This window comes from Mustela nivalis (genome assembly GCF_964662115.1).
Source record: "Mustela nivalis genome assembly, chromosome: 17".
Lineage (NCBI taxonomy): Eukaryota > Metazoa > Chordata > Mammalia > Carnivora > Mustelidae > Mustela > Mustela nivalis.
Genome location: NC_139036.1, coordinates 32,085,046 through 32,100,659, shown reverse-complemented (window position 1 = coordinate 32,100,659; position 15,614 = coordinate 32,085,046). Strand labels below are relative to the sequence as shown.

Below are 15,614 nucleotides of genomic sequence, written 5' to 3'. Positions count from 1 at the left end.
GACTACATCCCACTTGGTCATGGTGAATAATCCCTTTAATGTACTATTGGATCCTATTGGCTAATATTTTGGTGAGAATTTTTGCATCCATGTTCATCAAGGATATTGGTCTATAATTCTCTTTTTTGATAGAGTCTTTGTCTGGTTTTGGGATCAAGCTAATACTGGCCTCATAAAATGAGTTTGGAAGTTTTCCTTCCATTTCTATTTTTTGGAATAGTTTCAGGAGAATAGGTATTAATTCTTCTTTAAATGTTTGATAGAATTCCTCTAGAAAGCTGTCTGGCTCTGGGCTCTTGTTTGTTGGAAGATTTTTGATGACTGCTTCAATCTCCTTATTGGTTATGGGTCTGTTCAGGTTTTCTGTTTCTTCCTGGTTCAGTTTTGGTAGTTTATATGTCTCTAGGAAAGCACCAATTTCTTCCAGATTGTCAACTTTGCTTACTGGTTATGGGTCTGTTCAGGTTTTCTGTTTCTTCCTGGTTCAGTTTTGGTAGTTTATATGTCTCTAGGAATGCACCAATTTCTTCCAGATTGTCAACTTTGCTGGCGTATAGTTGCTCATAATATGTTCTTATAATTGTTTGTATTTCTTTGGTGTTGGTTGTGATCTGTCCTCTTTCATTCATGATTTTTTTTAAAGATTTTATTTATTTATTTGAGAGAGAGACAGTGAGAGAGAGCATGAGAGGCAAGAAGGTCAGAGGGAGAAGCAGACTCCCCATGGAGCTGGGAGCCTGATGCGGGACGCGATCCTGGGACTCTGGGACCATGACCTGAGCCGAAGGCAGTTGCTTAACCAACTGAGCCACCCAGGCGCCCCTCATTCATGATTTTATTAATTTGGGCCCTCCCTTTCTCTTTTCCTTTTGGTAAGTCTGGCCAGGGGTTTATCAATCTTACTAATTCTTTCAATGGACCAGCTCCTAGTTTCATTGAGCTGTTCTCCTGTTCTTTTGGTCTCTATTTCATTAATTTCTGCTCTGATCTTTATGAATTCTCTTATGCTGGGTTCAGGCTTTCTTTGCTGTTCTTTCTCCAGCTCCTTTTGGTATAGGGTTAGGCTGTGTACTTGAAACCTTTCTTGTTTCTTGAGAAAGGCTTTTATCACTGTATACTTTCCTCTAAGGAATGCCTTTGCTGTGCCCCAAAGATTCTGAACAGTTGTGTTTTTATTTTCATTTGTTTCCATGAATTTTTTCAATCTTTTCAAATTTCCTGGTTGACCCATTCATTCTTTTGTAGGATGCCTGTTAGCCTCCATGTATTTGAGTTCTTTCCAACTTTCCTCTTGTGATTGAGTTCTAGCTTCAGAGCATTGTGGTCTGAAAATATGCAGGGAATGATCCCAATCTTTTGGTACCAGTTGAGACCTGATTGTGACCCAGGATGTGATCTATTCTGGAGAATGTTCCACGTGCACTAGAGAAGAATGTGCATTCTGTTGCTTTGAGATGGAATGTTCTGAATCTATCTGTGATGTCCATCTGGTCCAGTGTGTCATTTAAAGCCTTTATTTCCTTGTTAATCTTTTGCTTAGATGATCTGTCCATTTCAGTGGGGGGGGGGTGTTAATGTCCCCTACTATTATTGTATTATTGTCAATGTGTTATTAATTGGTTTAGATCATTGGCTGCTCCCTTGTTGGGGTATAGATATTTAAAATTCTTAGATCTTCTTGTTGAACAGATCCTTTAAGTATGATATAATGTCCTTCCTCATCTCTTATTATAATCTTTGGCTTAAAATCTAATTTATCTGATGTCAGCATCGCAATCCTTCTATCAGAAAATATTCTTTTAATTAGTAGCTCATTAGAAAATGTAAATGTGCATGGAAGAAGCTGCAAGGGAAACCCAAGTGGGTTTCATTCCCAGATCTGTAGGAAAACTTTACCCATACCATGCCCTTAATGACTCCACACTGACCAGAGTGTACTCAGTTCTCTGTTATCAGAGCTCATTTTAGCACGCCAGGCATTATCCAGGTTCCATTCTCTCTGCTGCCTCTCGATCATTGCCCTGCCCTGCCCGTTGGTTCTTATATGTCAGGGAAAGGTAATAAAGCAACTGAATAGATGATTCCTTGCAATTCATAAGCCACTTTGTGTTTGGTCTTTACCAAGGGGGGAAAACTAAAACTATTCATGAAAATGAGGGATTTTCACATCTGAGGATTTAGATGCTCTCCCCATTACTATTAGGTTACTATCTAATAATCAAGAAACAAATATCTAGACAGAACAATTATTTCAATAGTTTTCATTCAACTTTTATCATGTGTAAAAGGCTCTTCCCCAACAGGGATGTAAATATGCACACAATGTCAGGAAAGTTTTAAGTAAAGCACAAGTAGAACTTTATTTCCTTGTTCATCTTTATTCTTAATTTCTAAGAATCATAATTCTTATATTAATTCTTCCCAAAAAGGAAAAATATTTTTTTATATTGAAATGTACTCAACACTTAAACAGTACCTGAACCGTTATTTTGGTTTTTAAGATACCCAGCTGAAAAAGGGTCTCTGGTCAGTAAGTTTGGAAAATGTTGCATTATATATTGCTTTTCTGGAAATGAAAAATTGGCATTACAATATTAAAGACTCTAATAAAGAGACATTTTGAATTTGGTTAACCAAGCATTTTCCAAACTTATTTGTAAAGTCATTGTAAAACTTTTTTCAGTTAGCACAGACTTTGGGAATGCTGACCCATATTCCAAGTTAAAGGAAATGACCTCATACAAAAAAAAAACCAAAACAAAAAAACGACTTCTAAGATAATTTAACACTACTGTCTCAGATGATAAACCAAGGATAATTAGGTATTACATACAGAAAAACTACAAAATTGTTATTTGAAAAACTCAACTATAAGAGGGAGGCAAGCCAGAAAACAGACTCTTACCTTACAGAAAATAAACTGAGAGTTGCTGTAGGGAGGTGGTAGGGGATGGGCTAGATGGGGGTTGGGTAAAAGGAGAGCACTTGTGCCTAGTACTAGGTGCTGTATGTAAGTGAAAAATCACTGAATTCTACTCCTGAAACCAGTATTACACTATATGTTAACTAACTAGAATTTAAATAAAACTTGAAACATAAAGTAAAATAAAATACTCAACTACATTGAGATCTATGTGGTTGAGTGCATATACAAATTTTACAATTGTTATTTCAAATCCCAGTTCTACTACTTACTAGCTGTGTATCCCTGAGAAAAAGGAGCCATAGCTTCCCTGAGCCATAGCTTCACCATCAGAAAAAATTCAAGATAATAGTATACATCTTTCAGGATTGTTATGAGGATTACATTAGATAATGCATTAAAATCACCTGGTATAGTGTAGGCACTTCACAAACTCCAGCCTATTTTCCTTCCATTGCTAATCCAGATGAAGAATGGAGCCTCTTTTTCTCCTCAGCACTTTACTGATACATCCTAGAATTAAAGTGTAATCAATGACTCCAGTATAATAAGCCTGGAATGCTCAGTAAATACATAGCATATTCCAAATGCAGAAGTAATACTTAAACAACCCTTTTACTACCAAAGCCCTACATGGGAGATACCAAAACCCACATTAAGTTCTGCACTTTGGCTAAAGAAGTATCCACAGTTAATCTGCATGTTCTGTACTGGGATGCAAATTCAATGGAGATGTTGAGCAGCCTTTATTGTTCACATGGTTTATTCCCAACATACATTATGAGTCACAGCAGTGCCCTTCAGGAGTGATTCTCACTTATCATCTAATTTTTCAGCTGGCAAACATTTACTGAAACACAGCCTACGTGTGTCAGGTGCTAGATATATCAATATGGATAATATAAACTCCCTATGTGCCAAGCACTTGAAAGCTAAAGAATTACTGCATTTGGAGTCCAGAAAACCGCCATTGTACCAGAGCCCTGAACTACGCAGACAGAAGCCAGAACAGAAGCTCAGTGTGTCGGTATAGACCCTGAATCAGTCAAGATGAGCTACATCATTTTGCAGTAACCAAATGACCCCCCAAATATTTATTTCTCACACAAGCTATATATCTACCACTGGGCAGCTGAGGGCTGTCCTGTGTTGTCATCACCCTTCTCTAGAAATATCTGCCAGCACCTGTGGGAGAAGGAGATGAAACTCTTGAATGTCTCATATGGACAGGACTTTATGTAAGGCACTTACATTCAAAACTCATTAGCCAGAACTGGCCACATGGCTACAGCCAACCACAGGGTTCCAAGAAGAAAAATTCTTTCATGTGCCCAGAATGGAGGAGGCCCAGAATATTTAACATTTGCATGGGCCCCTTTCCCAACCCATAGTAGTAGTTCTCAGAGGTTTTTTTTTTTTTTTTTTCAGTTTAATCTTCATTTTATATTATGTATGATTATAATGAGAATGATCTTATTAATTAATGAGAGTGTGAGCAGCTGGGCTCAAATTCCAACTGTACTTTCACTAGCTGTGTGACCTTAAGCAATTACCTACCCTCTCTAAAACTGAGTTTTTCTCACTTGTAAAATGTAGATAAGAATTATCTATACTTGAGGTGCCTAGTGGCTCAGTCAGCTAAGCATCTAACTCCTGGTTTTGGCTCAGGTCATGGTCTTGTGGTTGTGGGACTGAGCCCCACATCAGGCTCTGTGCTCAGTACAGAGTCTGCTTCAGATTCTCCCTCCCACTTGCGCTGTCTCACTCTCAAAGAAATAAAAGAGCTTTATTATTTTAAAAAAGAGATCTATTATTAAAAAATAATGCATTAAATTCCTTCCATTCTCCATTTTTTATTCCCCAAAGGCTCAATTCTTTTAACCATTTCTTTTGATATTTTCTTCATATCTCTACAGAACATGTTTGTATTGCTAATTTTTTTTTAACTTGAGGCATTGCCTAAGAAAAGATGATTTCTCTTTTTCACTCCTTCCTCTTGCACATTACAATTCCTACCATTCGTCCTCCCAATATATCTGCACTGTAATTTTAGTAAGATCAATATTTATTGCCTACGCTATAATGATCATGTAATTCTTGATTATTTTCCTTTCCTTCATAACTTTTTATTCTCCCTGTACTTAGCTGTCATTTTTCATTGTATGTTTGCTTGTTTTCTGTGTGGCTATAATATACCCCCAGGCTATTCAATTGTGTCAATTTTCTCTCAATCCAATCAAATGTATTAGTACTGTTTTACCTGCACCTTTTTAAGGAAGCCTCTCTGAGCCCTCTGACCTGTTCCCACCTAGACTGGTTGCTGGCTGCATGGGTCTGGCGCACAGCTGGTGCCCTACGATCTCCTTTCACCACCATACTGAGGATTCTTCTGGCTGCCCTCCAATATTGGATTGCTTCTTTTTGTATCCCATGTCTTATTTTTTCTTCGTTAGTCCTTCATTTTGGTGGAGTCCTTACTGTAGTAATTTCCTGAGAGAGGATTCTTGGGAGCTAACTTTTGGGTACAGTGAATGTCTAAAAATGCATTTATTCTACTCACCACTTTTAAAGTTTTCAGATAAGTATAGAATTCTTGGTTGAAATTGGTTGAAATAATTTTTTCAGGTTTCAAAGGTATTGCTTTGTCCTTTTCTGGCTTTCAGTACTGAGAAGTCTGATATCATTCTGATTCCAAAAGTTTCACAGGATACCTTTTTTTTTTCTTCTCTGTCAAGTTTTTCAGTTTTGTTTTTTTTTTTTGTTTTGTTTTTTTAACTTCAGTACTCTAAAATCTGCTTTGGTATTTTCTTCATGTCTCTGGATAACATATTTATATTGCTAATTGTTGGGATTTCTTTTCTTCAATTTGAGGCATCACCTCACTAAGGAAGGATGATTTCCCTTTTTCCCCTCCCTGCCTCTTACATGCAAATTATAAATCCTACCCCTCATCCTCTTAATATACTGAATAATATAAAAAAATGCACTGCCTTAGTGTGGGTGTACTATTGTCTGTTGTGCTGGGCAACTGACAAGCCCTTTCCGTATAGGAAGCTATACCCTTCAGTTATGGGATATATTCTTAAAATTATTTAGAAGTATTTCTCCCTTTTTCTTTGCTCCCTCCTACTGGACTCATAGCCTGATGTCAAACCTCCTAGGTTATTAGCCCATTAATGTTTCTTTTTCTCTTCTACTTTCCATCCCCATGTCCTTATGCTTTTTTTTTTTTTTTTAAGATTTTATTCATTTATTCAGCAGAAAGAGACACAGTAAGAGAGGGAACACAAGCAGGGGGAGTGGGAGAGGGAGAAGCAGTCTTTCTGCCAAGCAGGGGGCCCAATGCAGGGCTTTATCCCAGAACCCTGGGATCATCACCTGAGTCTAAGGCAGCCATTTAATGACCGAGCCACCCTGGTGCCCCTTTATGTTCTTTCTCAAGAGATTTCTGCAACCTTATTTTCTAAGCCTTCTATTGGGTTTTTCAGTTTTTGGTAGTATATTTTTAAACTGCCAGTGCTTTTATAATTCTCTGAGTGTTTCTCTTAGGCTATCCTTTTCACAAAAGTGCAGTGCCTTTTGTTTCTCTTCAGGCTATTAATGATAGGCTTTGTTTCATTTTATAGTTTCTTCTCTCAGCATTGTCTCTCCTCTAAACTGTTCTATTGTTTATTTGGTTTTGGCCTCTTTCCTGTTACATGCTTTTCACATCTAACTGGTGATCCTCGGACGTTGTTCATGGAGATTTAAGAAAAGAGAGCTCAGTAGCTGCTGGGGAGCTTTGAGCATGTGGGCAGGGCTCTTTATCTATAAGCTTCACTTTAGGGTGATTTGGCATGGCCCTCTCTTTCAGAAACCAATGAAAGCAACGTCAGAAAGCTTTAAGTGAAGCAGAGTCTGGTCAGGGCCCAGGAAGTTTCTTCCAGTGTCCTTCCTGGAGGGTATAAGTCTGAGTACCAGTGTTCTGAGAGCCTGAAAGGGATATAATCTGCATGGAAACTTTGATTTCATCCACCTGTTTTGGGTACAGTACTACACCTCCCACCCCCATTTTTAACTCTACTCCATGTCTCCCACTCTAGAAACCTGTCTTTATGTTTTTCAGAGAATAAGCCACTAGTTATTGGGTTTTTTTTTCTAGAGTGGGGAAGGGGCATTTGGCTATACAGAGTAGAAGTCTGACTTCTTTTTAAACGAACTTTACCAAATCCCTGATTTTAGCTCCACACTCATCCCCCACTTCCAGCAGTGTGTGGTGCCCAAAGGGTGAATCAGGTTACTTCTCAGCCTTCTCCACTGCTGGCTTAGGATTCAACTTTCTCAAGTCTGCTAAATCCATCTGTCCATCTGCTTTCCAGCTACCAAAGTTCACTTGCTTTTGTTTCCTTTCTCATCTCTTTGTCTTTATAGATTCATGTAGTTTCCTTTTTTTTTTTTTTTTTTTTTTTTTAAATCTCTTTGCTCTGGTTTAGTGAGATTTGGGGAGAGAGCAGTATGTAATGAATATGTTCAATAAGCTGCCTTTAACCGGAAGTCCCAGCAGCATCCTTTTCAAGCACAATATGACCAGCCAAATTCATGTTCAAGTCAGAAAAAAATGTTTTTGCTTTGTTCTGCCAGGAATAACCATTACCAGCACTAGCTTGAAGCTGGCATGAATGCTTGTGTCAGTCAGCTTACTCCTAACTGCTCCTATAGGATCATAAGCAGAACCAAACTGGGCCTCAGCCACAGGCAGTCTGCCCAGCTTTCCATGCCTAACAGAGGTGATATAGACTATGTTCTCATCCTAGTGACATGTCTGTCCAAAGCTGGTGATGACCCCAACAACCTCAGCTTCTCTTCATGATACAGATGAGAACTGAAATCACTGATGATTTAGTTCAGGTCCATGGAGTACTATTTGTAAAGCTTATCTGGGGAAGTCTGTAAGTTTTATCAGTGAAAGCTCCAGGTTGTAAATAGAAGGGATGAATAGAAGCAACGGACAATTTGCTTACCAATGTAGCCATAGCACATGGTAGTGTACGAAAAAATATTTTTTCAGTAAATTAATGTCTTGGTTTTTCTGGGTACTGGCTTCTCAGTCTTGAGCAATCCAATTTAACCTCTCAGTCTCAGTTTCTTCTTCTGAATAATTACGGTGACAATCATACCAATGCCTACAACTATTTTTAAAAGCCAACATATACACTGGGAAAACTGCCCAAGAATGCTAGCCAGAGTTATATGAAAGTGAGTGAAGTTTTGTTTTTTGTCTATTCTCCAGACTTTCTGCAATGTGCCTATATTAGTTATATAATGAAAAAAAAAATTAATGGAATATATAAACTAACAAAAAGAGCTTTGCCAGCATCGAGAAATGTGTGAATATTAAAGGCAATGGGAGTAGGGCAAAGATTTGATTCCATTTCTTTTTATCCCACTCATCTGGAAATACATAAATCACTCATCTGGAAAATATAAACAAAATGCCAAAGTGGTTTCCCCTGGAGTTATGAATGTTACTCATCTCCAACATTTTTGAGGAGCTGATCGTTAATTGAGGTAACCGATGGCAACTCAAGATATAAGAGCTTTTTGTAGGAATGAATGAGCTGAATCCCTACATGAAACTGAGGATAAGTGACACCAAGGGGACAAGCAAGAGGAAGGCAGGGAGGTGGGAAGAAGGTACTGTGAGTGTTGCGCTGCCAATGGAATTTACACTGTATTTTTTTTCTGTGTTTTAGAAACTTCAAAATTACAAACCACAGGCCGCAAGCAGTCAGTCTCACGGAGCCTGAAACACCTATTCCATTCCTCAAATAAGTTTGTGAAGACCTTAAAACGGTGGGTCCTACGCAATTTTTCCAGGAAGTCTTAACTTCTCAGGAATCAGCTGGTTTGGATTCTTAGTAGCAACATAATAGAAATTTCCCTTTTGTTATTAAAAGAGCATGAAATTCACTTTTCTCCTGAGAATTTGGGCAAGATAATAATTTTGCTGAGTTCTAGCCTGTGAACACATGATACTTAGCAGGACTATGCTCACAGGTATATTTTAAATGATCTTTTATCATGATTCAAGCTTGGCAGAAGAGACACTTGAAGACAATTCTTCATTTTGCTTTTTCTTTTTAGGGGACTCTACTTAGCCGTTATATTTTATTACAAAGACAATATGTTAGTCACCAATGAAGATCAAATACCAATTGTTGAAATTGATGACTCTCATACCAGTTCCATTACACAAGACTTTCTGTGGTTCACAAAGGTATACTGAGTTCTGATTTCATTTTTCCCCAGTTTGCACCAATGTTCCTGTGCATAAATCTCTGCAACCTTTGTTGAGCAGTCTCCAATGATCAAAGTATTGGGGTGGGAGTAAATTATCTCAAAGGTCTTCTTTCAGCCCTGATATGCCCTGTGCCATAAAAAAAAAATTTCAAAGTTGCATCTATGCTACATTTTCAAAGCAAAGAAGCTTGCATTCTGTCAGACTGTGTCTCCACTATTCTGAGTTATGGGATCATTTGGCAAAGACTAAAATGTGGATCTGACTATTTCATTAACATTCAGATCTTTTTCCAATTGGACAGAGATCAAAAAGTTGTTTTGCATGTATCTGAAAATGGACTGGAGAACAAACATCAGGGGTCAGGTTTCCTTTTCCCTGCTTTTTGCTTTGATGCCACAACCTAAATCATGTACTGGCTTGGATGATGATATGACCTCGTGACTTCTTTTGCAGCTGTCCTGTATGTGGGAAGATATAAGGTGGTTGAGACAAAGCGTACCTATCTCCATGTCCTCATCCACGGTGCTGCAAACTCGGCAGAAGATGCTCGCAGCAACGGCCCAGCTACAGGTGAGGGGCCAGGTTTCAACCCAGATTCCCAAGGAAATCTTAGAAAAGCTTGGTCAGTTCAGTTACCAAGCCCACCTGGAAAGGAAAAGGATGGGCTCCTTTCTCTTTCAGATCTCTAAGCATATAAATAAAGACTTCTTATGCAGTCTGAGGTGCACATCTGTTCATGTTGGGAAACTGTGCCTTTGGCAATTTCCTGGACAAGGAGCAAGGGTCTCTCTTCAAGAGTCTAGGAGTGACCCCCTAAATAAGAGGTGAGACTTGAGTTCTGGATTTGATATTAATCAGTCAACTCATTTCTCCTTTCTGGGTCTCAGTTTCATTACTTGCAAAATAAGAGGCGTTTGACTCGATCACAGGAGAAACCCTTGCTGCTCTGGCATCCTGTGCATCTAACTAGTGTATAGAGGTGGAAAAAGAGACTGGCAGATATTCTGAAGCATTTCTTGGCTTGATCTTTTGTTTAAGCATAGGAATTTGCATACATTTTTGCTTACTTTAAAAAAAAAAAAAAAGAAAAGAAAGTTCTTAGAAGCTTACCTGTAATCCTGAATTTATTCATCCTTCCATATTATTAACCTAATAAGATCAGGTCCCCAAGCCTTACAAGAATATTTGTAGCTTACAAAGCCCTTACTAGAAAAGACACTGAATTTTCACGAACTTCTTCTGGGCTTCCTTTCATTGTTTTCTAGTATTACCTGAATTTGTGGTTCTTAACTACATGGACTTGGAGCCTTTAAGAGATCACTGAGCCTTTATCAGCGATGGGTATTTACCTACAAAGCTGTCAGTTACATAAACCCCAGAAACACACATAACAGGAATCTATGTAAGCTGTGTTTGGCCAGGCCATACCAGCCAAGGCATAAAAATAGGATCATAACAACAAAAAAATATTTTTGTGGCTCGACCCCCACCAGCAATTACAGGAACTTCATTTCTTGACCCACAAAATAATAAAAATTAAACACCTGAAATAGTAACAATTATTATGTTGCTATTCTAATTCTGAAAGGCAACTCTTATTTCTCCTGTGCTATACTCCACTGCATCGACAGCTTACTGCCTGTGTGCTCAGTGGCCTCAGAGATTTTAGGAAACGATGCTCTGTATTTCAGCTCACTCTTAACTACAAAATGTTCTTCAACTCAAGGAAGAGCTCTTGCAGCTGGACCGTGATGACTGTACTGAATTCAGAGACCCCCTTCATCACTGACTAACTTGAGTTGGAACAAGCCCCTGTACCTCAAACTGCCCCTGCCTTCGGGTAAAGTTCATTCTCAGGAGGCTCTTTGAAACCTTACTTAAGTTCTTTCTTGGGAGATTTAGACACCTTAGTGGACTCTTCATTAACTCATCATACAGCCTAGACGTGCTTGGGTCACAGACTGAACAAGCTTAGAATTTCAAATAGAACTCTTTATTCCTAGAACACGTTCATCTCGTATCAGTAACATGAGAAGGGTCTGGCTGTCACAGCCAGTGCAGCTAGATACTGAAGAGCCAAAGAGCAGCCAGGATGGTCAGTGTGCCCCTACTCAACTACTCTCATTGCATTAGCTCTTGGATTTTCCTGGCCCCCCAATATATTGACCCCTCCACTTTTCATACTTTATCAATTCCCTTCTGACCTCATTTCCTTCTTTGCCCAGCTTAGATTCCTTGGCCCATCCTAATCACTCCCTTGAAAATATTCTAAATTTCTGGCCACTGTCTTCCCCTGCCATATTATTTACTTGGAAAAAATCTAAGCCTGGATGAATCCAACATGTCTACACTGGAGGACTCGCACACTGTTGCATAAAAGTCACACACTCAAAAAAAGGCGGGGGAGCTGTGTCATGGCTAGTTCATGGCTAATTCTCACATATAAGTTACCTAGTGATCACATGCCATTTCTCTACTAATTTCACTTTCCCAAACTATAAGGCAACTATTTAAAACCTCCTCCATTCTCTTACATCCCTATCCCTTCCCCACTCTCTCCAATCCTGTATCAGATGATAACTTCACTATATAGTTTGTTAAAAGAAAATGAGTGGGAATTCTTTTCCCACCATCAAGCTGAAAAGCTTCCTGGCATTGACCCCACTTTGTATTTCATTACTCCAATTCAATAGTATTGGTTGAATAAGTAAATATTGTCCAACTCTTGTACACCAGAGAGTATACCTAGGGGTACTCTATCTTATTTAAGAAAAAAAAAAAAAAGATCACAGAACTGTACCTCATGCCACAGTCACTACCTGGATAGTTCACCAGTCCTGCACAGTGACCAGTGCCTCAGAGTATTCAGCAACCAATTATCCTTTACAGTGTCCATGGAAGTCCAGAGCACTGCTATGCATTACCTCTCTACTTCACATTTCTATTTGCTTGCTTAAATAACAGAAGTCTTTGTCTTTTTTTTTTTTTCTGGTGGGACCTATTGCCCAAACCTTTTGCTGATCTTTAGGATAAAAATATATAAAAATAATGAAGCCGCCTTTGATTTTTAGGCAGTGAGAAGGGATAACAGGCATACAAAATATTTCACAAGAGGAAGAAAACTGGATTTGGGGAGATTGCTACTGAATATTTTCGATCTCTCTGGTAATTGACATTTTCTGTGATGTTAAGAGGAAAGTAAAAATGCATTCTTAAATAGTTTGATTGGCATCAGTCATATATAAATCCTGTGGACCTACCTCTGGTTTTCTAGCACTGTACTGCCCCCACAGCATCACTACCACTGCCTAATTACTCCAGTTACATCAAAAGCCTCCAAAGTCACACTCTTGCTTCCAGTATTACATATACTGGAATATTTATATATTCCAGTATATTCTCCAATTCTTTCTTTACACTTCTGCCATGGTAGCCAATAAAAGATTCTGACCATGTCATGCCCTGACTCATGCTCTCTTAAGACTGGCTCAGACATTTTATCCCCATGTCACCATCTTTCTCCTCCTGTTTTCACTACATACTGACTTCACCTTCATCACAGTGCATACCATACACTGTGCACCAGGTGCCTTGTAATCCAATTTCTGTTCTATAGTGAGGTTCTTTAATATATAATAATAAATAATAATATGAAACAACAACTTTCATTTCACAGAATACATGCCAGGCACCGTGATAAGTGCTTTACAACTATATCTAACTTAACCTCCACCACACCCTAATAAGAAAATAGCATTACTGATACTCACTTAACAGATGATGAAACTGAGGCCTCCAAATGTTATATAACTTGCCCAAGCTTGCACTAATAAGAAGTATCAGAGTCTGGTTACAAATCTAGATCTATATAACTCTAAAATCTACCTTTTTTCCAATACTTCATCATCTTATTATGCATTCACTTTCAAAAAGCAGACAAAAATTTAAAATAGGAGAAATTATCCATATTATAGCTTAAAAAGTAAAAGTAGTCTATTCTGTATCATTTGGAGCTGATTTAGGAGAAGTAGATTAGATTTTATTGAAAAAAGGTAAATTATGAATTGATTAATATGACCTAAGCAGGAAGAAAGACAATTATCTGCCAGCATTTGGAGTAAAAAATAATAAGATGAGAAAACCTGTAAGTGGCCAAGACCCCACACTACTTTTCCCACCCTTAGGAAAATGACAAGGTACCCAAAAGGCAGAAGTGTACATTGCTTGCATATTGAGGGGTATCCGAAATACCCTCAAAATACAGTAATCATCTGACACTGTAAATTGGGTTACATTAAACTTTCCTCTTCCATAGCTTTTAGAATTAGTACTAAGGATTAAAAGCCAGGTAACACTTAGAAATACCATGTCTTTTTCATTTTTCAAGAAGCGAGATAAAAGTTTCCCCATAATTTTATTCTCCTTTTCAGGCCTTCATATCCAACTTTCCATGTCACCCCAAGCTGAATAAAGGTCTCTAAATAGTGTGCTTATCTAAGGCTTATTGATAGTCCCGTGATTTGTTCTGATTACAACCTAGATGCATTCCTGTGAGCCATCAGGTGGTTTTTATTCCTCTTTAACTTGTAGGATCCTCAGGGTTCCCAGATCTCCCAATCTTGGTTGCATAGCATGAAAAATATTAAGGTGGTTTTCCTTTAGGTCCTAAAGAATCCCAAATTTGCCCCCTTGGAACATGGTGGCAATTTATTTTCATAAAGATATTCTGCTCTGAAATTGGGCTCTCCCCAGAGCTAGTTCTCCAACCCAATTTGATGTCAATAAAGAATTTCAGGAAGACTTTCAGTGCTTTCTTTTTTTTTTTTTTTTAAGATTTTATTTATTTATTTGACAGAGAGAGATCACAAGCAGGCAAAGAGGCAGGCAGAGAGAGAGGAGGAAGCAGGCTCCCTGCTGAGCAGAGAGCCCGATGCAGCCGAAGGCAGCGGCTTAACCCACTGAGCCACCCAGGCGCCCCTCAGTGCTTTCTTATTCAAACTGTTGGTCAACATATCCAAAGATGATGGTGAACCACTGATGATAACTCTGCTTAAACACAACGACCACCACATTCAATGTCTCCCCACCAGCTTTAGTCCCAAATAAATCATATTTTCTACTGTCCTAATGAAAAATGTTAATTCAGTCAAAAAAGACTAAATGAGCTATTAATATGTGCCAAGCACTGTGCAAGTAACCCAGAGACACAGAAATGAAACAACCATGAGCTCATGACATGTATACCAATCTGTAGGAAAACCAGAGTCACACTAAGATACAAGTTTCCACAGGAAACTATAGGGGACAAAGGAAGGGATGGTAAATTCTGAGAGAGTTGAGAAAGTCCTCCCAGAAAGGATGAAACCTAGGCAGAGTCCTGAAAAAGAGTAAGTGTAAGCCAGGATGGGATTCCAATCAGAGCATAAAGAAAGCCCATACCCTACTTGTATGAAACTAGAGAGTTTACAGAATACTTTCTCATGCATTGTTTCACTTAATCCCCCAAACACTCTGTAAGGTAGGGATTAGCATAAGGGCTGACTCTTAATTTTAAATGATGAAACTCAGGGCCAGAGAGGGTAAAAAATTCTTCAGAAGGCTAAGAGTTAATGAACAGGAGCTGCCCTGAAACTCAATACCAGTATAACTAAAGGCGTGGCTGGTGGCTGCTAGAGCCAAGTTGAACTGGCTCAGGAGAGCCAACTGTTAAATATTCAGGAATTCTGAAAGCCTGTTGTCAAACTTTTGGTAGCTTGGTAGCTTTAAATTGGCTAGTGGCAGTGGGAGCATTTACACCACAGAAATGGGCCTATGGTACAAATCAGGCCCTCTTTTTTTTTTTTTTTTTTTGATAGCCAGTTTATCAGTTTATTTACCAGTATTACTTGGCAGCAAACTGCCTTTATATAAAACTGTATTACTACAGAGGGCTGGATGAAAAGCCTTACCCAATTAACTTCTCTAGATTTAGAAGTCACTTACTGAAAAGGAATAATCTGACTGAATGATTAGGTTAATTTAAAAAATAATGATCCCACAAATGTTTATATGTTAATAATTATTAATGAAATTTCTTACTTATGCGTCCAGTTCTAACAAGGAAAAACAAAAGATACAAGACAGTCTCTACCTGGAAGAACATTCCTATGTCTTCATAGCTGTAGATATGGACCAGCTGGCTCATTCATTTTTAGGTCATCTGTTTCACTTTTCCGAGTTCTGGCTCTTTCGCTCTCCTGCTACCTGGTCATCAACATTTATCGGAGCTCACAAATGGCTGCTGGGAGTGCTGAGATGGTTTGTTTATATCTTTTAAAAATCACAGATATTCAAAGTAAAAGGGTATTTTATCCTATTCATCCAGTGTTCTAGGTTAGAAATCTTCAAGCCCTGCGTATTTTAAAAATTCTG

General features: G+C 38.5%; 1 protein-coding gene and 1 long non-coding RNA gene across 3 annotated transcripts in view; one reads left to right on the top strand and one right to left on the bottom strand.

Annotated features, from left to right (window-relative positions):
* The window catches only part of ANKFN1 (ankyrin repeat and fibronectin type III domain containing 1), a 494,531-nt gene that overhangs the window by 430,800 nt on the left and 48,117 nt on the right, over positions 1-15,614 (top strand). The window contains exons 13-15 of the mRNA XM_082707691.1: positions 8,656-8,755; positions 9,047-9,179; positions 9,657-9,773. Coding sequence (XP_082563817.1) covers positions 8,656-8,755; positions 9,047-9,179; positions 9,657-9,773 — 350 coding nt within the window. The remainder of the gene's footprint in view (positions 1-8,655; positions 8,756-9,046; positions 9,180-9,656; positions 9,774-15,614) is intronic.
* LOC309851870 overlaps positions 1-15,614 on the bottom strand; it is a 70,492-nt gene that overhangs the window by 8,883 nt on the left and 45,995 nt on the right. For both annotated transcript variants that reach the window (XR_014304969.1, XR_014304970.1), the window contains exon 3: positions 3,331-3,436. This is a non-coding gene — a long non-coding RNA (uncharacterized lncRNA). The remainder of the gene's footprint in view (positions 1-3,330; positions 3,437-15,614) is intronic.